This window comes from Balearica regulorum, chromosome 7 (assembly GCF_011004875.1).
Source record: "Balearica regulorum gibbericeps isolate bBalReg1 chromosome 7, bBalReg1.pri, whole genome shotgun sequence".
Lineage (NCBI taxonomy): Eukaryota > Metazoa > Chordata > Aves > Gruiformes > Gruidae > Balearica > Balearica regulorum.
The window spans coordinates 40,087,152-40,110,721 of record NC_046190.1 but is presented as its reverse complement, the minus strand read 5'-3'; the positions used below and the strand labels follow the sequence as shown (position 1 = coordinate 40,110,721).

At 46.9% G+C, this 23,570-nt stretch overlaps 1 protein-coding gene and 1 long non-coding RNA gene across 11 annotated transcripts in view; both read left to right on the top strand.

Annotated features, from left to right (window-relative positions):
- Positions 1–11,948, top strand: part of SGMS1 (sphingomyelin synthase 1) — a 98,176-nt gene extending 86,228 nt beyond the window's left edge. For all 9 annotated transcript variants that reach the window (XM_075759026.1, XM_075759031.1, XM_075759029.1 and 6 more), the window contains 4 exons: positions 3,434–3,551; positions 6,953–7,106; positions 7,841–8,007; positions 10,301–11,948. In XM_075759026.1, coding sequence (XP_075615141.1) covers positions 3,434–3,551; positions 6,953–7,106; positions 7,841–8,007; positions 10,301–10,480 — 619 coding nt within the window. In that variant the 3' untranslated portion in view covers positions 10,481–11,948. The remainder of the gene's footprint in view (positions 1–3,433; positions 3,552–6,952; positions 7,107–7,840; positions 8,008–10,300) is intronic.
- Positions 11,949–19,545: 7,597 nt separating this feature from the next.
- Positions 19,546–23,547, top strand: LOC142602667 (uncharacterized). Of its 2 annotated transcripts, none has more exons than XR_012836432.1 (3): positions 19,546–19,691; positions 22,898–23,335; positions 23,433–23,547. It is a non-coding gene; the product is annotated as an uncharacterized LOC142602667 (long non-coding RNA). The 2 variants fall into 2 exon arrangements; XR_012836433.1 differs by having other exon boundaries at positions 23,418–23,547.
- Positions 23,548–23,570: the final 23 nt, after the last annotated feature.

Below are 23,570 nucleotides of genomic sequence, written 5' to 3'. Positions count from 1 at the left end.
ATTTCGAAGCATTGAGACATGGGCTGACTTTATCATCAAGTATGGTATGATTTATCATTGGTATGGTTGATAGATGTGAAGATCCCACCCCGTCCCCATTTGCTTTGATGTTTGGTTTTACTTGCTTTGGGAGGGCTCTTTCTGGCGTTAGGGGAAGATGTCAGGGAGTCGCAGAGCTTTCCATTCCCAGTATCAGCCCTGGGACAGCTGGTCAGCGGTGGTCAGTGTGTGTACTGGTCACGGAATGCTTTGGAGACCAAAACTCTTCTTTTATGTCAATGAGCAGAGGGGTGGAAGTGTGAGAGGCCCGAGCTGTCGGTAAGCAACAGAAAGGGAAGAACGGGAGAGGTGCTCACAGGAACAGGAGCCCGGTGAGGTGGCTTTATCTGGAGGACCTCACTCTCATGGCTTTGGATGGTGAACCACTAAGTGCCGTACAAAGAGGTGAATCGCTTTTGTGGCGTGGGTTATCACCTCTGAAACTTAATTCAAGAATAAAAAGAGGGAATTAAGCTAGACCTTCCTTACTACTCTGACATCTGATGATGTCAGAGATAGCCATTGCCACACTCCATTTGAGATCTGAAGGTAAGACGTGAAGCCAGGTGGTTGCTGGGCAGGGTGAGACCTGGCTCCTCGCCTACTCAGATGATAAAGATACCGTTCACAGATGTCTCCAAGTGCAAGCTCAGGGTCAGTGGTGAACCAGCAGCATTGTTACCCATAAGCTGAATTGCATCCAGTGGCTGGGTGGAACCTTTGACCGAAGGAGGCCGCTTCATAGTTTCAGACTTTTGAAACACTCTTCTTTGCCAAGCGGTGAAATTCCTATTGCTTATCCTACCAGATCCATTATTTGCCAATAAGCTGATTTCATCCAAGCTGAGCCTGCCGTCCTCCCAAGCAATGAAGGACCATAGAGATGTGTCATCCATGATACTGATCACTCAGATCTTTCTTGTTTAGTCCGGGTTGGATAGGACCTACACGTCATCTTTGTTGGACTACAGAGTTGGGGGCCAAAATGGAAGAGGGTGTTGGGTGTGTCTGTCCAGCTGACCACAGTGCAGGGTTTCCCTTAGCCCCTGTTACTGCTTTCTTGCCCGAAAATGAATTTTTACCTTCAGGTAGAGACTGGAGTTTCTGGCTGGCTTCGGGGCAAGGCACTAGATTTGGTGCCAGGAAATTGGTGACAACTTTCTTTGAACGTCCATACAGAATACTGTCCGTGGCCTTGGGTTGGTTTCTGACCAGGAAGCAGGAGCAGGGTGGATGTGCAAGTCTTGGCTGGGGACTCCCGGCTCCCCGAGCCTTTTTCCACGGACACTGCAGGGAGCTCGAGGAGTCCAGGCGAGCTGCTGAGGCAGAATTAACTTCTCTGGGAAACGTTCCCAGATGTTTCGGGAGAAGTACAGTGCTGGTTTTTGGCCGTGCTTGACATCTGATTCAGCCTCATGGGACTGAAAAAGCAGCATGCTCACTGCCTGCCTTAGGTGAGGTCTGGATGGTGGTAATAAAAGTTGTCTTGGCCAGTAATAAGCTTAGAGGTTGTACTTGCTAGCTGGCTCATAATCACACGCACACAAATCCTTTTGAGAAGGGAAAATATGAGGCTTTTTACATTTTTTTTTTATTACAGTACAGACCACTTTGACGCAGATTTTCCTAAGCTAAAATAGGCTAAATCCAGCTAAACCAAGTAGGTTCATGGGTAATTTCAATTAAAAAAAGTTTAGTGCTCAGTAAAACACTGCCGCTTCTTCAGTCTCTCGAAACACAGTGCTGCTCAGTCCTTAAACCCCAACCCCCGTGTTTGTCTTTATACCAGGTTATAAAGAAAAGCAAGTTCGTGTCTGGTTATAAAAGCCAGGCACAACTCTGAGGTCTTTACTGCATCACCCTTCCGAGAGGAAAAAATTCCTCATCCGAAACGCAGAGGAAAGCCACTGCTCCATGGCACGGTGCCTTCCGCTCTTAAATTTCAGTCCATGGAACTATGTTAATAAAGTATAATTTTTAACTCCCAGCTTTGTCCATGTTTACACCAGGAGAGGGAGGAAAAAATATGAAATACTGTATTTCAATAGCACTCAGCACTCGAGTGCAAAATGCATTTGCACTGTAATAGTTGAAGCTTTTCTGATAAATTAAGACACTCAGATTGTTATTGATCTGGCACTGCAAAGTCATACTCCTCCGAGAGTGGAGCACTACAGTTTAATAACTCTGCCAAAAGCTATTAAAAATAAAAAAGATGGCCAATGTTGAGCTTCGAAAGAGCTCGGTTTGATAGAAATATTATTTTTTTAAAAGTGAATGCTTAAAAGTAGCAACAAATGAATGCCAGAACTTGCAGCTTGTGTTGTAACCCTTTTATTCCCCAAATGATCGTAATTGTAAATACCAACCGTTTAAAATCAACCAAAACCAACAGGGTCCGTAGCAGCAGGATGCAAAGGGTTGCTGTGGTTAAGGCTACGAACTGCTGTAACTGGATTTGCCCTTTGTGACGCCGGCAGTGATTTCTCTTTGCTGAACTCTCTGCGAGCTCAGACAGAGGTTGCTCCCGTCCTGATGGATGTGCCAGAAGGGGTTTAATTGTCGTAGCTCGTTTCCTGTGATGTTATTAGCTGGTACGTAGTGGTGAAACTCCCCGGGCCAGTTTTGGGGCTGGCTGTCACTCCGGAGTCGAAGCTGCAGCTCTCTTACCCCGTGTGCTTTGGCTGGTTTTGCGGAACAGCATCACGGTACCCCCAAATTGCACCTACCCTCTCTGCGTATGTCAGCCCTCAATGAATAAATCTCTTCACAGCTATGGCTGCTTGCCTTGAGAGTGGCTGCCCGTGAAAACACTCTGTCCTGTAGCCAAGCAGCTCTTAATTTGTATTTCGGAGATTTCTTTGCTGATGTGAACTGCTTCCTCTTTAATGCTGCTCAGGAAAGATGTGTTCTCACTTGTTGGGGTCATACAAGCCATTTCTTCCCAAGCAGCCCTTTGTAATTACTAGATGTGTGTGTCAGCTGAAATAAACTTCCTCCTTTTCATCTTACAGTGAAAATATTGTAACTTTATCCCCTGCCTCGAATAGGAAATTAGTGACCGCTCAAAGCTAATGGAGGGGTCTGGGGCATGAAATCCCTTTCAATGTCTTCAACATGAAATCTGCACAAGCCTTTGTATTCTAATCCTTATATTTCCTGTAATCACCTTCATGAGTCATGTTAGTCGAGTTGCTCTTGTGTTTCTGACCTGTAAAGCGTGGGAATATTTGTAAAGTAATTCAGTATTCTCAGGTGTAAGCAGATACTGTCACGAGTTTCAAAAGCATCGAGAACAGTTGGTAGCTTATTTTATTTCCCTTTGCATATTTTGTTTGCATTGAGTGACCTCCTTATTTTTTTTTCCTCTCTTTTTTTTTTCTGTTTCTTTTAGGTCTATAATTAGCAGAAGATTTTTCTGTATAGTTGGCACACTATACCTGTATCGGTGTATTACAATGTATGTGACTACACTCCCAGTACCTGGCATGCATTTCAAGTGTTCTCCAAAGGTAAACTTTGTCTGGCTGCCTTTCCATATTTTAATCTATATGTTTTCCCCTTGTCCTGCTGTTACCAAAACTGCGAGCAACGCTTTCTCAAGAATTGTTCCTAATTTGAAAATACCGGTTTGGCGTGATGGGAACATCCTTCTGCAGATCACCAGCTTCCGTCTCGGTGAAGGCGTTGACAGTTGCTTTGGGGCAGTGCAGGCGTTCCCACCCTTTTCAAAGTGCTAATCTACACAATTTCTGTAGCATTTTCAACTAATTTGCACAATCAGCATTTTTCTGTCTGTACCGAAGCAGTCAAAGGTGTGCAACCTGTGGAGGTGCCGTGTGTGACTGACTTATTTCTAAACACTTCGGTATGTCAAATCCAAGTATGATTTGTATTTGAAAATGGCCCAAAGAGACTTTTCTAAGGCTGGTGAAATTTGCAGACGTTTGTCCCTGCATATATTTTTGCAATTGCGTTAGCACGAGGACTTGCCACCTCCTCCCCGATCTAGCGCTGACTCCTGTTTGTTGTGCCGAGGCATAAAATGGGCTTGCAAAAGCTGTGGGTGAAACCAGGCTCCTGAGACGGAGGTGCTTAGGCAAGACCCTCGTAGTCATCCTTGGAGGGTAATTCACGTGCTCGGGGTGGTGACGGGGCAGGGATGGTGGTGTTGCATCCATCTCCTGTCACACAAGCATTGGTGTAAGCGTGGTCCTTACTGCAACATGCTGTGTCTAAAACAGACTGGGCTTCTACGGTACGGAGCAAGGTGCGTGTATTAGACACACTGTTAGTTCGTCTCCGTGCCCCTCCTGGGGTTGTTTGTGCTATAGCTTGATTTAAGCAGGAGAAAGAGGGGGAAAAGATAACTTCTGTGAAATATGTACTGCAGACACAGTTCAGCAGCTTTGTGTGCGCAGCCATGCGTTAGATGACAGGTAGTAAAATCACTGATTTACAGATCATAAAATCCTGATTCCACTCTGTACACGTGCTGTCGCTGTTTCGGTGAGGATTGCTGGTACCTACAAACAAAGCCGAAACGCTTCGGTTCCTCGGGGAAATAAAGCCAGGGAATGTACTACACCGGTTGTTTGACAAGGCAGAGCGCTTGCCAACCCACGTGTGGCTTTTTGAGGGACCAAGGTCTTTTGTAAAGAGAAACGAGTGGGAGAGGAGTCAACATTGTGTTTGATCAGTCAGCCATTCTGAAATTAAAGAAACAACACAGGTACTTATCGGCTGAAGTGAGTAAATCTACCATTTTTGGAATTTTATAGCGTTGGCAAGTCCGTCTCATTACTCAAGTAAAGACGAGGCTATGTTGTGCTCTTCTATTGCCCCGATAAGACTAGGGATTAGCTGGGCTTTCGTGAAAGCTATAAATATACTCGTGGGAAAAGAATAACCTCTCAACACCTTATTGAGTTATATATGATTGTGAGAAGTTGGCTTTGGGGAGCGTTTGAATGTTTCGTAAGGAACTGTTAGCAGGAAACGTTTGATTGCTGCAAAGACCCTGTTTAAATCTGTCAGAAATTAATAATTTCCACTTCTTAAAGCAAGACTGAGTTTTAAAATAAAAGCAAAACATGCTTATAATGGCCAGCCGGGGGGATCAGTTTCCTTCTGACTGTGAAATGATTACCATGGGTTTCAAAACCTGATAAAATGAGGTAAGGATGCAGCACACGTGTAGTCACGTGCATTGATCCATCAGTCCTGCTCCTTTGAGCTCAGATGGCTCTTGCTTCCCGTTGGGTCCCAGAGGTGCTCAGTGCATCTTGGTCGTGCTTGTCCCACGGCATACATTTTCTTTGTGGATTTATTTAACGTTTGGGCTTGTTTTAGCACGGGGAGCAGCAAAAGCAAAATCTCGGGACAGTGCCAGCTGCCCTTCAGTCACCTGGGAGGAGGGCGAGGGGCGTCCTCACCGGAGGGACTTGGTTTGCTTCGATTTGGCTTTCCTAAGGCCAGCTGAAGTTATTTCAGAAATACCCTCTGAGCCAGCACCACGGGTTGGAGGTGGGCCAGAGCAGGTCCATCAGGTGTGGAGGAACATCCCCGTTGGTCGCCAGGTTTGAGTTAAAGCCGGCGCAGAAGTTTGGCACCGTGCTCTGACAAACACCGTGTACAGGTTTCTTTTGACGGGTGAAATGGAAAGAAACGATTTTGAAGACTTTCCAAGGCAGGGCAGTGGGAGACCTTAGGGTCTGGAGTGAGACGCTCTCTTCTATGCGTTGGATCTGGACATTTCGGCAGCGGGACGTACAGCTTGGGCAGCTCATCCTGTTTTTCCTTGGATTATCATCCCTAGTGCGCTGTTGCAACAAGATGAACTAACTTAAGCTTGATTTATTTTAGCGCGCATTGCCTCTTGAACAGAAGGAAAAACAGATGTTTAGAGAGCATGACAATTCTAGCTATAGCTGGAAATATTTTTAATTCCTTTTTATTGGTGAAGCTGGATTTTTGAGACTGTACTGCAGAAGTTGTAGTTTTTCCAAGAATGGTTATTCTGAACCTCACTGTATATATGTGAGGTTCATAAATACATCTATGTGCCCATTGTATATCCTACTGCAAGAATAGGAGGAATAAAAAGAGATCTGAACCCGTTAGCTCTGCTTGAAGATTCCCACTAAAAATCATTTTCCTGCGTTAGCAAAGGCTGCCAACAAGACCTGGGAGAGAGTTTACACCTTTGCATGGTAGCAGCAATAAGTCCTTATAAAAAACATAGAAGACAATTTTTGCTCCCCTACCTGTTTTACCGTGAGTAACAGTATGAAACTACTATATAACTGTAACTATATATATATATATAAAAAACTACTCCTGAGTGTAGCCACCAGCAGTTTAACAACTTTCAGACCAGTTTTTTGCTTTGGTAGTATACTGAAAAATGCCATGTTTGCCATGGCAACTGGAAGGGACCTGGGGTAAAGGGCTTTTGCACACATACATACGTACACAAATATGTGTGTAAATAAAAATGCCTTTTTCCCGTGCCTTTTTGATCTGTATTGTGAGCGTAGGAAAAAATCAGTAGTCCTTTGGGATACTGTATTTATATAACTTCCTTGATTCTTCATACATTGAATACTTCAAATAAAGTGATATTTTAGACAAATGGATGGAGGTGCATATGGCTCACATGAGCACTAGCTATAATAGATGCAAAGCATCAATAAAAAAAAATAAACTCATGTCTCACTTCCAGTCTTTTTCCCTCTAGAAGCGTGCTGCTAGCTTTTGGAAAAGGCTGTGGATTTACTGATTGGTGTTGCCGTATCAAAACAAAAAGAGAGAATAACTGAAAGGCAAAGTTGCTGGCTAACACTGTTGCTTTAAACTCCGAAAGGTTAGCGCTGGTATTTTACTGTGCTTTTGTGTTTTACTCTTCCACCAGCTTTTTGGAGACTGGGAATCTCATCTGCGAAGGATAATGAAATTGATTGCTGGCGGAGGATTGTCCATCACAGGATCCCACAACATGTGCGGCGACTATCTGTACAGCGGTCACACCGTCATATTAACTCTTACATACTTATTTATCAAAGAATGTAAGTTCGTTACTGTTCATGTGAAATTTCCTGTTGTGTAATTCCTTGCTAATTGAAGAGTTATTGTTGTGCTGATGGGTAAATAAAGTAAAAATGCACGCTTTTTCATTTAAATAAAAATAATAGAACTTCAAAGACATAGGGCTTACTGAAAAAGAAAACTTTGGAGACAAAATAAAACCCTTTACCGTGTAGATGTCTGAATTAAGCATTTTATTTCAAAAAAATTTTGTTTAGAGTATAATTGAAACCTTCATCGCACCCTGCCTGATGAACGGCATTTCAACAGTGTGTCTCCTAGCCTAGAGAGAGACCAATGCCTTGCAAAATGCAAGGCTGCTCGTTTTGCAAGAATCAGGCCTCAACGCATGCATTTATCTTTTATGAAAGGCAAGAGGAATGATTGCCATCTATGTAGAATCAATATTGAAATACACATCGGTTGATTTTACTGACCAGGGTATACTACATTGTTACGTATTGGGCCTGTTTCTCAAAGATTTCGAAACCTTTCTATTTTCCAGGGATCTGATTACCCCTGAGTGCAATTTAAAGTTACACCTTGAGAGAATGATACTTATTTTGTGATCTCCGCATTCCTGCTCTTAATCTTAATGCAGGCATCGCGCTACCCACCCAGGATTGCAGTCTGCATCCTCTGCTAGTTACAGCAGTAGTCTTGCGTGCTGATAATGTCACGCTTTGAAGTAATCACTGCTTGTGCTTCTTTCCAGATTCCCCACGGCGGCTCTGGTGGTATCACTGGCTTTGCTGGGCACTCAGCATGGTTGGGATGTTCTGCATCCTCCTTGCTCATGACCACTACACTGTGGACGTGGTGGTGGCTTACTACATCACTACAAGACTTTTCTGGTGGTATCACACAATGGCCAACCAGCAAGTGAGTTTCTCCCAGTCTTTGGATCTGCGTGGCTCTGCTTGTAGCGTGGTGGTGAGCGAATATCCACACTTTGCCTTGAGCCTCTCTGCAGGAGTAGGAGTGGACCCACCCATGTCTTGTGGAGCATCCCTCTCTTCCCCCTCACGTTGGGTTTGCAGGAAAGAAAGAGGCGTCGTCGGTTGGGTTCATTTTGCGTCTTGACCGCAAAAATATATGAAAGTCTACCCGCAGGCAGGCAGGCCTCTCCCTGCTTCTGCTGTGTAACCTCAAGCGTGGAAGTCCTTCTGCATATAGGCCAGTTGGCCAGTTTTGTGATAGCAGAGCAAACCATTTAGATGTGGTGGGTTTTTTTGGTCTTGGGGCTTGTTTTTTTTTGTTGAAGCCAACTGGGTTTTCCTTGTATTCTGTGGCTTGTGCCTTTAGTTAGATGACAGGTCTCTTGAGGAATAGTACAAGGCCTCACTAAAAATGAACGAGTTTCTCAAAGTGTTTCCAAGCGGCGGTAAGTTCCCCTGACCGAGGGAGACGTGTTCCTTTTGGAGGATGGTGCAGCAGAGAAGAGGCTGCTCGCGTCCTAAGGCCCGTGTCTAGGAAGGCGTGAAAAACAGGGTGATGAGGTAAATGCTGAGAGCAAGGAGCTGCTTGGGAGGAGACGCAGCACTTGATGGGAGAGAGCAAATCATGGCTTGTAACACTCAGAGAGCAGTGGTAAATGATTCAAAGGTCGAATGAAGTCTAAATGAGCTCTCATGTCGTTCTCATTCTTACTTTCCTGCTGGTGAGCTAGATGAGAGATGAGCTTACGGTGCTGAGGAACGTGAGAGAAAATACGCAAGTCTGTTACCCATGGGAAAGAACTAGTGAGTTGAGACTCTTACCCTTAGGTCTGTAACAGCAAATTGGTGTCCAAATATTTTCTGTGCAACGTGGAGAAAGATATTTTGCTTTTCTGTTGCATATGACTCCAGTTAATTAAGTTTAAGAAAGACCTGGTGCGATGATAGGAAATTAGTTGATATTGCGCTGGTACAGATTTTTAGATCATATCAAGGCTTTCTGGCTACCATGTCACCTTATTCCGGTGGTTTCGATGCTCCTTGAAGCAATACACCACAGTCAAGCCCCATGGTACGTTTTTACCACCAAATACCTAATTGCAAAGAATGCGCTTTGGTGTTCAGTCAGTTTGGGAACCGCTGTGTGCGACGGCAATCTGTGCCCAGACTTTGTAACTCATGTCGTACGGCACCAGACTGACTTCCACGCTTTGCATTTGCTCCTGGGCTCTGTCGGAGCGATGGTGCTGAGTGGCCGTGCTGCCAGGCTGGAAGTCGGGATTGCCTGGAGTGCTGATGAGGACTTGCTTCAGAAAAGCCCTTTGCCTTACTGTAGGGAAACGTACCCGTTTTGCCGCATGAAGTGACTCAGAAGGTGGCTCAACGTTGCTCCCCTAAGCTGCCGAGATGTTGGGAAATGCCGATCCCTGGATCCTTACCTGAGCGCATGTTCGTGTGCTAGTCTCTCCTTCCTGGTGCTGCTCCATGTGCAGAGGGCTGTGGCTTGTGTCTGACCTTAAAATTAAAAGCAAAGGCCTGCTAGGGCTAAAGCGGATTTATGTTATGTGTGAGTTTATGACATGGCAAGAGAGCTTAGCATTCCAGCCCCTGCTTGCACTTTCCGGTGGGCTGATACAACGCTTCCCTGCTCTGGCGTTGAAAAGGCGCAGCAGGTAGTTGGATAACTCCCTCGGAGCCTGCCCATTCCTTGCGTCTCCGCTGCGGCTTGCTCGTGGCCCGGAGAAGCCAAAGGGTGGGTGGGGGGTGGCTTGGGAACGTGTGGAGGGCAGAGCAGGGTTCGTTACCTCCTCCGGGTCCGGGTTGAGGCACACAGCCAGGCTCCGAAGCGGTTCTTGAGCTACATGTCATTTCAGACATACTTAGGGAAACGGCTGTGCCTTGGGGTGGGCTCTTTTCCTTCCCAAAGGAGAGGAGAGACTGATCTTTTGGGCCAGTCGTTCTTTTCCACGGGACCGTTGAACAGCTGAGGTCTTGGAAAGGAGGGCAAGCCTCACTTGGCAGCAACGTTTGGCGTGTGCAGGGAGGCTATGGAGAAGCGGCTTGGCTCCTCTCGATCTTTGTCTGTGCAGATCTGTTTGGGAGGTCTTTCTAGATATCGAGAGATTTTTGTAAGCAAGACACCACTGATGAACGGTAGCAAGCGAGACGCGATGAAGTCGTGTGAGTAAGCGACGTGCGCTTCCGTAATTCTCTTTTTTCCGATTATCTTTGTGCAGGTGCTAAAAGAAGCTTCCCAAACTAACCTCCTTGCAAGGGTCTGGTGGTACAAGCCCTTCCAGTACTTTGAAAAGAATGTCCAAGGAATTGTACCTCGCTCCTACTACTGGCCCTTCCCCTGGCCGGTGCTGCACCGGGGCAGGCAGGTGAAATACAGCCGCCTGGTGAATGACACATAACAGCGTGTCGACGGACAAAATGGGGGGGAAAGGACCTGTCCCAAGTGCTAAGAACTCCGCACGAGAAGATGCCATAAAAAAAAAAAAATCAACCGCTCCCTAACCCTTTCTTTTAACAGTTCCCTTGACTTAACCTATTCAGTTACCTGGTAAGCACTGTGATCTTTTTTTCTCTCCAAAGGATCTGCGTTGGACAACAATAAAGAGAATTTAACTTATCATGCACTGTTACACATTTCTTGTTAATAGATTTGGGATTTACATTTACCCACCACCATGTTCCTTTGTATATGATGCGACAGCATAAATGAAAGCTTTTATATCATAAGTTCTGGTCTTTCCAGTCACGTCTGGGAATAAAGCATATTATTTTCTTGGGAAAACATACTTTTCATATCTCTTGCCCCAAAGATTGGGCTGTAAGCCATTTTCTAGCAAATGACTATATGAAGGTTTCTAAATACCTGCCTTGGGTAAAATTGAGAAATCTTTCTACCTGTTGCACCGCGCTACAAATAAGATGATAGACACAGGAAGGTTTGGTAATCTTGATTTTGTAGAATCTGCAGTGACTGTGTCAAAAAGTGCAAAAAAAAAAAAAAAGAAAAAGAAAAAAAAAAGAAGAAAAAAGTTGTAAAGTGATTTTCTAAGTATTTCCTAACTTTATTTTTCAAAATGTGTATGAAAATTAAATTTAAAAAGATTTTTACATGTCAGAGAATAGAGAGTTAAAATTTAAAGAAAATGCTTCTTGGGAGAGAGAGATTTGTCTATGTTTCTAGTGCCTTTCTTGTCTTGATTGTATGGTCAGTAGGCAGTCTTAAATGTTTTTATTTAAAATAAAGTATTCCATGAAAGCAGAATTATATATACTGTATAATTACTAATTTTTGCATTTATAGCTAAATTAAACTGGAAATTTGCTTATAATGTTGAAATTGCCATGTGTAGGGGGGGAAAAAAACCAAATAAAAAGGGTCCGATCTTGCTCACACATTGTGGGCAGGTCAAACTAAAAGGTATCACTTTATTGTCTACTTGGTAGCTGTATTTTAAAAAGAAAAACAGCCATGAATTCCTGTTTTTTAAGAATTTTACAAATGATCACTGAGTGAACTACGAATGGTTTCTCCATCCCGTTTTGAAATGTTGTTGAAAAACAACAAAGATAATCTATTTCTTTAAAATATTTGTGCAGAAACTGCATGTAATTATAAGTTTCACTCCTACCATACATACTGTATGTTTGGGGAAGTATTCTATCCTAAACTTGCCAATGTGCAGAACAAAATAGTTTTTTTTAAAGAATGAAGAAGAGAAAATATATATATAAATATATATATATCCATTCTGTATTTTACGTGAAGCAGAGTTATCTTCTGTAGGGTTTTTTGTGTATTCACAAGGTGATATTTGTATTGTAAAACAACAATGGTGAAGGAAAATAAAAAGGCTTTTGAAAAATGTAGTTTCCTTTATCTTTTTGATATTAAGTTTAAATTTAAAGCTGGGTTTATTCTTCCAAACCTTGCCTTTAATTTTATCTGTTATTGCACTGTAGGCCATCAAATTTGGACTGTATGGAAACTGCATTGATTTCGAATTGCTGTTCGCGTTGGGCAAAACCGTGCCTTATCTGAAATAAATGCTATGCAATAGATTCTGATCGTGCGGGAGCCGGGAGCGGATGGGAGAAGCCTTCCTGGGAGCCATCACCAGGGCTTGAAAAATCTACCCCAAAACTGCTGGGACGGAGCGCGTTGCAGGGTAAACATCCACGGCCCCAAGATTTATCAGTCCTGTCGCTTAAACAAAAAACAAAACAAAACAAAAAAAGAAAAGTGACATTTCTGTGAGTACGTGGTGGTGAAAGTGTCATTTCTTCTTTTCTTTTTTTTTTTGGGGGGGGGGGGGGCTGGCTTATCTCTGTTTCTCTGCCCTGTTCCTCAGCCTGGGCCAGAAACTGCCTTGAAGAATTGAAGGGGTGTTGCTGCTGCTGCTTTGCCTCGCTGTTGCTTGGGATGCTGAACAAGACTAACCCGTCGCTTAGCACTTCTCTCTCTCTCCGGAGGGAGGGAATTTCTTCACGCCCCACGCTTCTTGGCAAAGCCTTTTGCAACAGCGTTTGCAGAGCTGTCTGTGAATTTTGGGGACCAGCTCTGCATGCTTTACCTCCAATTCACCGTATTCTCTTTGCAACTAGGCAGTTCAAAGTCGATTTTTTTCCAAAAAGCAAACCCACCCCGCGACAATTCCTTGAGAGACTTCACGCTCCCAGACGTAAATGAACGAGTAGATTTTTCAAGACCTGGCATCACGCACATCAAAACCATTGACATAAGTAAATGTATGGATATATGCACATGACATTAAATGGAATCTGCTGAATTCTGCATTGTAGTGTCTGACTTACTGCATGGATCTTGCTAAACATGGTTTCATTTTTTTTTAAGTTTTTTTTTTTTTTTCACAGCAGAGCTGTGCTTTGGTAAAGCATGCTGTCTTGAGAACGAAGTCTGGGCAAGCAGGGACACGGAGCTCAGCAGTGTGGCGTTGCGCTGGGTGCTGCCTAGTCTGGAGGAGGGGACCGAGGGAATAGATAACGAGACACAATCGTTGTGCATCAGTGTTAACTCCAGACCGGGGTGCTTCTGCTGCCTTGTTCTTCTCCTTCCCTGCGAGTATCTGCTCGGCAGCGCCAGCTTGCTGAGATGGGTGATGGCTTGTGATGGCGCTAAGGCTGCGGGGGTCGGTGCTGGAGTGCAACCGCTCGTTCTTTAGCATTGCGGTAACGATTGGGGATCCCAAATTTCCCACCGTCGAGCACTTCAGCTGCATTTCCCCCAAGCTGCTCGGGTATGGTACGTCTACAACGATTCTTCTGCCTTCGCTTTCTGGAGAGGCGTAGCCAGGGGGTGATGGTGGACACTTTGAACACCCACGCTTGTCTTTTCAGCATCGTATGTCTGGGGTGAGATCCTTGGGCAACTTCCAGGGGCAATCCTGTTCCCGATTAGAGGCACAAGCAGAAGTACGCTGTCCCCTTGCCCCCGAGCACTGGCACATGGGTGCGTTGCATGCATCTCTACCTTGGGTGGTGAAGCTTGTGCTGCTTGGGCACGGGTGGACCTTTACCACCGATACCCATCAGAGAGGTGAGCCCAGCAAACGTGTGGCAGTGTGGAGCAAGGAAGCCAGTAAAAGAGCTGAAATCTGGTCTTGTCCTGCCTGGATTGAAGCAGAGGTGACAGCTCTTCCCACATTGTGCCACTAAAACTGTCTTCTCTTGGCTTGAACACCCAGTTGGTTGGTCCTAGGATGCCTGTAGGAGGGCAGATTTGAAGGCAGAACCACCTGGTAAACTGTAATGTGTTGTCCAGTGCAGATTCACACAGGCTGAAGTTTGGAGGAGGGATCTCCACCTGAAGAGGCTGGAAAAGGGCAGCTTGAGATGGGGGAGGATCCGGCAAGTGGAGAAACAGAAACCGAGATCTTTCCTAGGAGGACGGGCTTTGATGAGTGCCCATGTTGCCGAGATCATCTTGGTTTAACTTTTTCAGTCCTTACAGGTAGGGAAAGCCTGAAGACCCTTAAAATACAGGGACCGGAGGTTTTTGAGGAGCACATGCCAAGCGTTTGCTATTCTGTACCCTCTGAAAAGAGCAATTAACCCCCATCAACCTCCCCCCTCCTGCTTTTACTGAGGGGGCAGCAACTCCTCTGTAACCCAGCAGGAACATGCATCTTGTAGAAAATTAATACTGATTTTCTAGCACAGGCGTATCCTCTTAATGTCATTTCTGCCGCTGGTTATCCACGTGTGCTGTAGGCTTGACCAGGCAGGCTGGTGAGCTCCAGAATTTGGGTGCATCCCTTCGTCAGCCTTGTTGAAATAAATCGGCACGTCTCTAGCAAAGTTTGGGAGCAGGCGGGAATTCTCCACCTTGACTGCAGATGATTTTCAGCAGCAGCATCTCAGCCCAGGTGGTTGGCGGGTAGGCATGGGTGGGCACAGAGCCGCCCACCTTGTTCATTTTCTGCCTGATTTTTATCCAGAAAAAGCCAGCGGGAGTTAGTTTAGGAAGGATCTGCCCAATTCTGCATTGTTTTTCAGTTTCCAGGGTTAAGAAGGGTTTCCCAATCTTGTGCTAGAGCTCTTCTGCTTTGCACGTGCTGCTTGGCTCTTCCTCGGAGCGATGCTTTCCCCGCGCTCTCCCGCATCCCAGGTAAGTGCCGTGCCCGCGGGGCTGCTGCTGTGCGCGTTTTAGCAAAACATCCATCCAGGGCCCGGGAACGACTCACAAACGCTGGTTTGCGTGCAAATGAAGACAAAGTGAGTGTTTTCCAACAAATGCTTCCCGGTGTGTCCAGCCGCCTTGGGACCTTGTTGCAGGTTGGAGAAGGGGGAATGGGTTAGCTTGGGGGAACGTGCTTTGGCCAGGAGACGGTGGGCTGAACCCCAGACTGGCTGCTCTAGGGTTTCTTCTGATGTCCTCTATGCTCCTGAGCACTGAAAGTGCTGCCAGCCTAGACTTGGAAATCTCTTAACCAATTTTGCTCTCAAAAGATCTCTGTCAACACAAGGACGTCTCCCTTGATCACCCACCTCTGATGACGGGGATGATCATCCGGGTAGTGCCGTGGGGTCCGGCCACGTTGGAGTTGGTCCCATCGCCTTTAACATGACGGGGAAAACTTGGTGCAAGAGCTTTCCCACTCTCCTCGGGACCTGCTTATGATGCTCTGGGTGACTTTTGGCCCACAAACTCCCTAACTCAACTAACAATCGCTTCCGCTCGGGCTTCACCGCCACTTGTCTGTGGCCGCGGCACACGCCAGTCACAGCATAACATCATCGTAACCCCTGATTTTCCTTTTTCCTGGGAGAAAGATACGCTGTTAGGCAAATTATTTGAGCAACCCTTTGTTTTGGGTTAATTTTGGTTGATCTCAGCTTCTTGCAGGTGGAGCGGGTCGGGCAGGATGAGTCTGAGCTGCAGAACAGGGACCTGCATTCGCCGCCCGGCGGGGTGGCTTTGGCTCAGGCAGCCCTCGGCTCCCCCTCCAAGGTGATTTTTTTTTTTTTTTTTCTTTCCTACTTAATATTTTAAAGGAAAGCAGAGTGGGCCAGGAGCTCAGGACATTGTTTCTCTGCACTGATGTCTCCCCCCAGCTGGAAGATGCAGCTCTGCACCTTCCAGCAGCGAGAGATAGTCCGCTTTATTATTTTTTTAGCCCTCCGGTGTACTCGTATGCGTTGCCTGCGCTTTGACAGAGCGAGTGGAACATACCTTCCCTTTTCACCTGGCAGCCACGTTACTTTTGGTTGGTCGGTTCGTTGGGTTTTTGTTGTTAAATTACTTTTTTGGCAGAGATTTTAATACTTGCCTCAGCTCCTTCCTCGTTCGGTTTGTGCTGCTGTTCGGGGAAATGACATTGCGGCGCTTGTCCACGCCTGTTTGTTTGTGGCCCCTGTTCATCCCCTGGAAGGGACGACCCGCCTGTGCCTTGTCACATGACCTCTTCATGACGTCATTCTGCGTTTTAGCTCATGGGAAACCTCAGCCAGGCTGGCGGGGGGGGGCACTAAGGGGGATGCTCAGCTTTGAAAGCAGTAACGTTACGTACGAGAAAGGGAGCGTGTTTGGCTTTTGCTGCCGCTTCAAGTGATTGATGGCAAAATATTTTCCATTTCTGGTGAAGCTTTAACCCATTTGCATTTAATCCGCGGATAGATTTAAGGCACGTGGTCTGAAGAAGTTTTGGGTGTTCCCATGTCTAAACATCAATCGAGTGTTAGACCGCAGCAAAAAATCACCAGGACTTGGTTGTCTAGAGGGGCAGGAGGGTCCTTGCTCACACTGTGTCCCAGGACAACATTTTGATGATGTTTGGTAGGAACCCCTTCAGCCCAGCTATCGCTCGGCGATCCGCGCGTGACTTTTGGGTTCAGAAACCGTCATCGTTCCAGTTTTGCTGCCTTTGCCAAAGCCCTTCTCCCCTTTCAACCTGCCCTTCCTACTCTTCCCCTGCGTGCTCCCGGCTGCGTTGTCCAGCAGGAAAGTCACCGTTTGCCACCACAAATAGGTCTGATCCCGCTACCGGGAGCAGTTTTCAGCTACACCACGGACCCGCGGCGTTTCCACAACACGGCGTGCTGTCTCCCAGTGAGCTGCAAATACCCGAATGCCGCGTCCCGCAGAGCTGTTGGTGTCTGACCTGGAAAATATCTTCACCCTTCAACCAGCTATTTAGCACATGTGCGAGGACAGGTGCTGGAGGCCCTCGAGGGACGCCGGGTAGCCCCGTGCTGGGACTGCAGCGGGTTTTTGTTGTGCAGCTCTTCATGGGCCTCCTCTTCTGGTTTTGTGTCCGGTTTTGTCCTCTTCTTGCGTCCCTGCTGAAGTTTCAGGTTTTGCCTGTACCCACAGAAAGGGTCCTGTGCTTAAGTGAGGTATTTAGAGCTGGCTTCAGCCACGGTCCCTTGTGTCACTCAAGCCCCAGCTCAGACAGCTCCTGTGAGCAGGCAAGAGGCACGTTCACAGCTGAAACTCCTGTTGAATGCAACGGAACGAGCTCTCCCAGCTCGGGGGTGGCAGATTTGGTGTTACCAGAAGAACTAGAGGTTTCATGAAGCAATTGAAGGCAACGACGCTGTCCACCATGCCCAAGTTTTCCAAAGAAATACTTGAGAAGTTTTAAGCCCGGCTCAGATCTTGGTGAAATACCTGAATTGCTGCATTGGCCACGGGAAGCAGAAGATGCTCCAGAAGGAAATCATTGTGTGTCCCGGGTGTTGGGCAACCAACTAGAGAACTTAGCGACATCTTGTGCGACCACTTGGCACTTCAGGGTCAGTCTGTGTGCCAGCCTGGTCACAGAGCTGTACTTGAGTATGTCCGTCATGACCATGACTTCAGCCCTTCGCCCAACGGAGCTACCTGCTGCTGCTTGGAGCAGGCGTGTGAGTGTTTTGACCAGGAAAGGTGGGGAAGAAAAATCCACATGGGGCTGCTGGGTTTTCCCCCCAGTGTGTCCTCGCCAAAGCCTGAGCAGATTTTTGCTGACAGCTCTGTGCAGAAACATTCTCTCCTGCCATCAGGATCCTCCTGCATCCATGTAAAAAGGACTTTGGCCATTATTAAATAAAGAACCAACATTATCTAAGAGGCTTCATAATTGCTTTCCCCTCCTCACATCCAGGATCCCAAGACTTTGGTGAATGTCTTGGGTCTGTACAAGCAACATGCTCATTTTGAGATGATGGTTGTTTCAATTTTCTGCTCAGGAACTGGCCATGGTTTCGCAAATAGGCTTGAATCAAGGTTTCTGTCCTTCAAGTGAGGAGGCCTGCAGCATGCCTGACCTTTCTGGAGATTTGCTCACTGCTATGGGGGATCTGCAGTGGCTTCCCAGGAAAAAAAAGATTTGCCCCCCAAACACCGGGTTGATGTAGCTGGTTTCAGTGGCTGCAGAAATCCAGCCAGGCTTTCTGGTTTCATAGATGGCAGCACAAACTGTTCCAGCGTAATAAAGACAAACCTGGGTAACACAGTGTTGTTTTTTTTTTTCTTTTTCTTTTTTTAAAAAAAGGAAATGTCAGTCTCTCCGTTACCCATCCACCCTTTTGATGCTCCCCAGCAGGCGCAAACAAAAATTCAGCCAGATTATGCAGCAGGTCTGTCCTCTTCCCAGCTCTGTGCATGCAGTGAGCTATACCAGCTGGTGGGTCTCTTCTGGACTCCTTTTTTATGAATTTTAATTAACAGAAAGGCAAAGGAATTGGTGTGAATCTCCAGGAGAGCTTTTTGAAGACGTCCAAGACCCCCACACCTTGTCCAGCAGACGGAGGTGCACGAGGCAGCTGGGTTTTGCAAGCACAAAGCAGCGGTTGCTTCACCCCAAAGGCAGGGCCGGACTTGCTGGTAGAAAATGAAGTTTTAAAGATAATGTAAATGAGTGTGTGTTTTGGCTTTGGGCCATTCCTGCTGAGATGGCTCCCAACTGTCAACCAAAACTCAGTCGGGCACGGGAAAACAGGCTGGTCAGGTTGCCGTCCCGATGATGACGAGCCATGTCAGAAAATCGGAGATCCTTTAGGGAAGGGTTTTGTTCTCCTGTCTCGGCTAAGACAGTCGTTCCTTTAATCCTCACTGCTTAAAGCATTACTTTTATTTACTGTTTTGAACAGATTAAGTTTTTTGTGTTTATTTGCTTTAGGTAGGACATAGAGAACACAGTCCCATTCCTGGTGGGGACAAATTGCCTTCTGTTGCGATTGCATCCTGCATCCCTGGCCGGCCCCTGGAAACCTCACCCATCTCTGGGGGTTAGCCGAAAATCCTTGGTGTGAGGAGCACTGTGGCTTTGGATGAACATCTGCTGTGCACCAAATTTAGGTGGTGAAGCTGCTCTGAGCCTCCGCCTGGAAGGAGCTGTGACAAGAGCAACTATTAAAGCTGGAACAAACCACATGAAGGACCGTGAAAATGAGAGGGGAGGAAGAGAAAACCAGCCAGACTTCAGGCTATTTCCTTTGAGTGGAGGGGGAGAAGGAAAAGAGAGAGAAAAAGAAGAAGAAGAGAGAAGAGACAAAAGAAAAAGGAAAAGGAAAAGAGCACCCGGGAGGCCAAGGGCAGGTGGGAAGTCCGCAGTGTCCCACGTGCACCTTCCCTCTGCGTCTCTTTGGCGATTTTCCCCATTGCCTTTCCTGCACGCCGCTGTTGGAAGACGAGGACGGAAGGATCCAGTTTCAGAAGGTTTGCCGAGAAGATCGTGGTCTCCTATGTGTCTATAAGGGAAGAGCTTACTTTTATATGGTCCCAGCTTTGACGGCTTGCACCAAACGAGCTCTCTGAGAGACCAGGAAATGCTGGGTTTGTGCAGGGTGGTTTTAAAGCGAAACGTGGATGCTGGAGGAAAGGGTCAGTTCTCTGAAATGATCTAGTCTTGCTCCGGAAAGGTGAGAAACTAAAAAATGAGGAGCAGAAAGGGAAGCAAACGCTTTATTGGTTTACATTTAAAAGCAAATTTGCTTAATTTAATTTATTTTTTTTCCTAAAGGATCATATATAGAGGTGGTTTCAATCCTCTTTCTTCATGGTTTGGAAGCACAACCTTCACTGCATAAGGAAATGTACCTTTACAAATCTGTGTTTACTGCGTTTCCTTCTCTCAGCTTTGCCTTATTGCTTCAGTGGATCCATTAATCGTGAGTGACCTTAGAATTTTTTCTTTTTTAATTAAGGGTACATTAAATTTAATTAAGGGGTACAACAAAATATTTTTAACTTTCCAAATGTATGAAATGTTTTTAAAAAAGGAAAAATAGTGTCATTTTTATCCTCTGACATCTCTTTATGTGGTTTACCTGCAAAATTGTTCCAAACAACAATGTTTAATCCCATGGAGTGAGAGGATCCACGATGTCCTGAATGCTCCTTGTCAAATATTTTCAAGTGACTGAAAGCTGGTACTTGGTCTCATATGAGAAATCAAGGGCATCCGGTAGAAGTCAAGACCAGTTGAGCGTTTCTATGAGTCAGTTGGGTGGTGGCATCAAACCAAGTAGGTTTGGAAGGGCTTGGCTGGCTTGTCCCAAAGTGATCTGCAGCGTTCGCGCTATGCTGAGACAGACTGAAAATCGTGTGATGTCTGCAGCTAGTGGATGTGCCTGGGAAGGGTACAAATTGGTATCGTGTTGGCAGCACTGATGGGTAGAAGCAATTTTTCAGTAGGAAAAATATAGTAAATAAAATATAACTTTCTTTAGTCTCATTTAGCACAAAATGAGAAGAGGATGAAGTTGGAGGACTCTTGGTCTTGGGAAAGAGGATGATCTGTGGGAAACCCTTCATCTTATGAGAAGGTAACTTGACATGTTACGACGTGACACCAGCCAGGACTGATGCATAGGGCCAGGCTGGACGCATTGCTGGACAAGGACCTCTCAAAGGAAATAATTTTTCTGGTCTGCATGCATTTGACATGTGTGCCTGCTTTCAAATCCCACATTTTCTCCCACCTCCAACATGGAGCATAATTTCAGGAATGTCCTGACCCCTCCAACCATGACTACTGCTGCTTCCCAAGCACAGGTTTCCTTCCAGCCTGGATCTGCAGAGTTACTGATCTCGACCATCAGTGGGTAATGAGCAGGTTCGTGAGCCTCCTGCCCCTGACAGGACAGCTTTTGCATGGGAGGAGTTCTTTTTCAGGCTAGGTGCTCCAGTGTGGCTGCTTTGGGGTAAGCACCGTGCCTCCAGTGGGATCACAGTCCTTCCTCATGGTGGTTGTGCTGGTGACCTCTCTGATCTGGTGGACATGATGTACAGAAACCACTGGGGAGAGTTTCCTTTGAGAACACTGTAAACATTTCCAGGACTTCTTTCTTGAGCCAATTTGTTGTTGTTTCCCGCTGGATTGACAGTGGCTCTGAGGTGCTCTGGGGTACCTGTTGCACTGCCGTGCGATGACTTCTGTGTGCGCAGTAAACACTTTCCTGGTCACCATCTTGGTGATCCTCCTTCTCTGGAGGCACTGGGTTGCATTTCCACAGGAAGAAAGGAGTTCAGAGGGATTTACCAAACCCTTAGCTCTTCAGCTGAGGTCTTTGCAGTCCAGAAAGTGCCTTTTCTGTACCAAAAACCTTGCTGCTTCTGCAGTCCTGTGTTGGTTTTGCGTGGCAAGGTTTTGGTAGCGGGGGGGCTACAGGGGTGGCTTCTGTGAGAAGCTGCTAGAAGCTTCCCCTGTGTCTGATAGAGCCAATGCCAGCCGGCTCCAAGACGGACCCGCCGCTGGCCAAGGCCAAGCCAATCAGCGCCTCTGGGATAACATATTTAAGAAGGGAAAAACCAGTTAGAGCACTTTTGCAGCCAGAGAGAGGAGTGAGAAGATGTAAGAAACTCTGCAGACACCAAGGTCAGTGCAGAAGGAGGGGCAGGAGGTGCTCCAGGCGCCGGAGCAGAGATCCCCCTGCAGCCCGTGGTGAAGACCATGGTGAGGCAGGCTGTCCCCCTGCAGCCCATGGAGGGAGGATGAGGGGGTGTAGCAATTCCACCTGCAGCCCGTGGAGGACCCCACGCCGGAGCAGGTGGAGGCACCTGAAGGAGGCTGTGACCCCGTGGGAAGCCCGGGCTGGAGCAAGCTCCTGGCAGGACCTGTGGACCCGTGGAGAGAGGAGCCCATGCCAGAGCAGGTTTGCTGGCAGGACTTGTGACCCCGTGGGGGACCCACGCTGGAGCAGTCTGCTCCTGAAGGTCTGCACCCCGTGGGAGAGACCCACGCTGGAGCAGTTTGTGAAGGACTGTCTCCCGTGAGAGGGACTCCATGCTGGAGCAGGGGAACGATGAGAGGAGTCCTCCCCCTGAGGATGAAGAAGCGGCAGAAACACCGCGTGAGGAACTGACCGTAACCCCCACTCCCCGTCCCCCTGTGTCGCTGAGGGGGGCGGAGGTTGAAGCCGGGAGTGAAGTTGAGCCCGGGAAGATGGGAGGGGTGGGGGGAGGTGTTTTTAAGATTTGGTTTTATTTCTCATTCCTCTACTCTGTTTTGCTTAGTAATAAATAAGATGAATTCCCTCTCTCAGTTCAGTCTGTTTTGCTCGTGATGATAATTAGAGAATGATCTCTCCCTGTCCTTATCTTGACCAGTAAGTTTTTTTTCATTGTACCTTTTCTCCCCTGTCTAATGAAAGAGGGGAGTGATAGAGCGGCTCTGGTGGGCACCTGGCCCTCAACCAGGGTCAACCCACCACAAGTCCTAAGCCAGGGTGAGTAGACACGGTCATGCCACCTGGGGGAGATGGAGGGTGTGGGTCCCCATAACCTCAATGAGCAGTCTTTTTAAAAGGAAAAGCTTTAAAATATTCTCCAGAATGTTTTTTCAGCTGCTATCAATCTTCCTTTTCCTCCTCCAACCCCAGCAGCAGCTGGGTTGTCCCATCTGGAGTGACAGAGGCACAGTGATGTCTTTTCCTCAGTTCTGTGCGTTTCATGGGGTGCACCATCACTATACCTACTCCTTAAAACTCAATTTCTTAGGGTTTTCATGATGATCTAGCAAATATACCACCTTCAGGAAGAGCTTTTGCTCTTCCTGCTGATGCACAACCTACTCCTCATCCCTGGAGAGTAGGGACCATCTCCTGGGACCTCATCTCTGCCCCAGGACCTTTCCCCTGACAGCAGAGTGATTGACCGCTCATGGTTTTGTCAAACAAGGCTCCTCAGTTTCCTCCGTGGCCGGTGCACCATTTGGGGCAACCTTGCGACCCGAAGCGGGGTGTTCCCAGTGGGGACATCAGTCGGCCCACACGGCAAAGCTGGTTGTATCTCCACCGACGGCAGGGGCAAGCGCGTTCCTTCAGTGTTGCAGTGAGGAGATAACATATCAGGAAATCTCGCTTCTCTCCTCCAGCTGGTCCAAAAATCGCTGAGTCGAAAGGCAATACTGAGCGTGACCTTGAAGCAATGACTCAGGCCGCATGTGCTCAGCACTAGCTGGAGGGTAAACCCTTGGGTTAGGGTGCACGAAAGAAACGGAGGAAAACTGAACCTCCTGAGATGTTTGCCTGTTGCAAACTGGAATATGTCAGAGAGGATCCCAGCCTGAAAGTCCCACCGAATGCTGGGGTCCCACCGGGTGCGGGGGGAAGCAAAGGGGTATTGCCTGGGGGGGTTTTGTGTCCCGTCCCCACCCCACTCCAGCAAGGGCAAGCAGCCGCCTCTGAGGGATGTGATGGGTCCTGTCATGCTTGGGAAGAGCAAATTGTCAAAACCCTTTGGATGCAGCATGCTTTAGCAGCTGGTAAATTTATGCATGTTGTAACCTACCTGGGACTCAACAGGAAAACTGGTGGGAAAAGCTGTATTTTTTAAATTTGTTAATAATTTTATTTATTAATACATTAATAAAATGTATTTTACACTTAAAATAGAATCCCGTGTTCAAGTTGTTCTTCTAGGAGAGTTTGGAAACCCTGGGGACTGATCTTCCCTGAGGATTAGGAGTCACAGCCAGATGGGAAGCAGCATCCATCCCACAGGCTGGTCAAGCCGTGAAGAAGTGAAGAGGAGGGAAAAAAAAAACC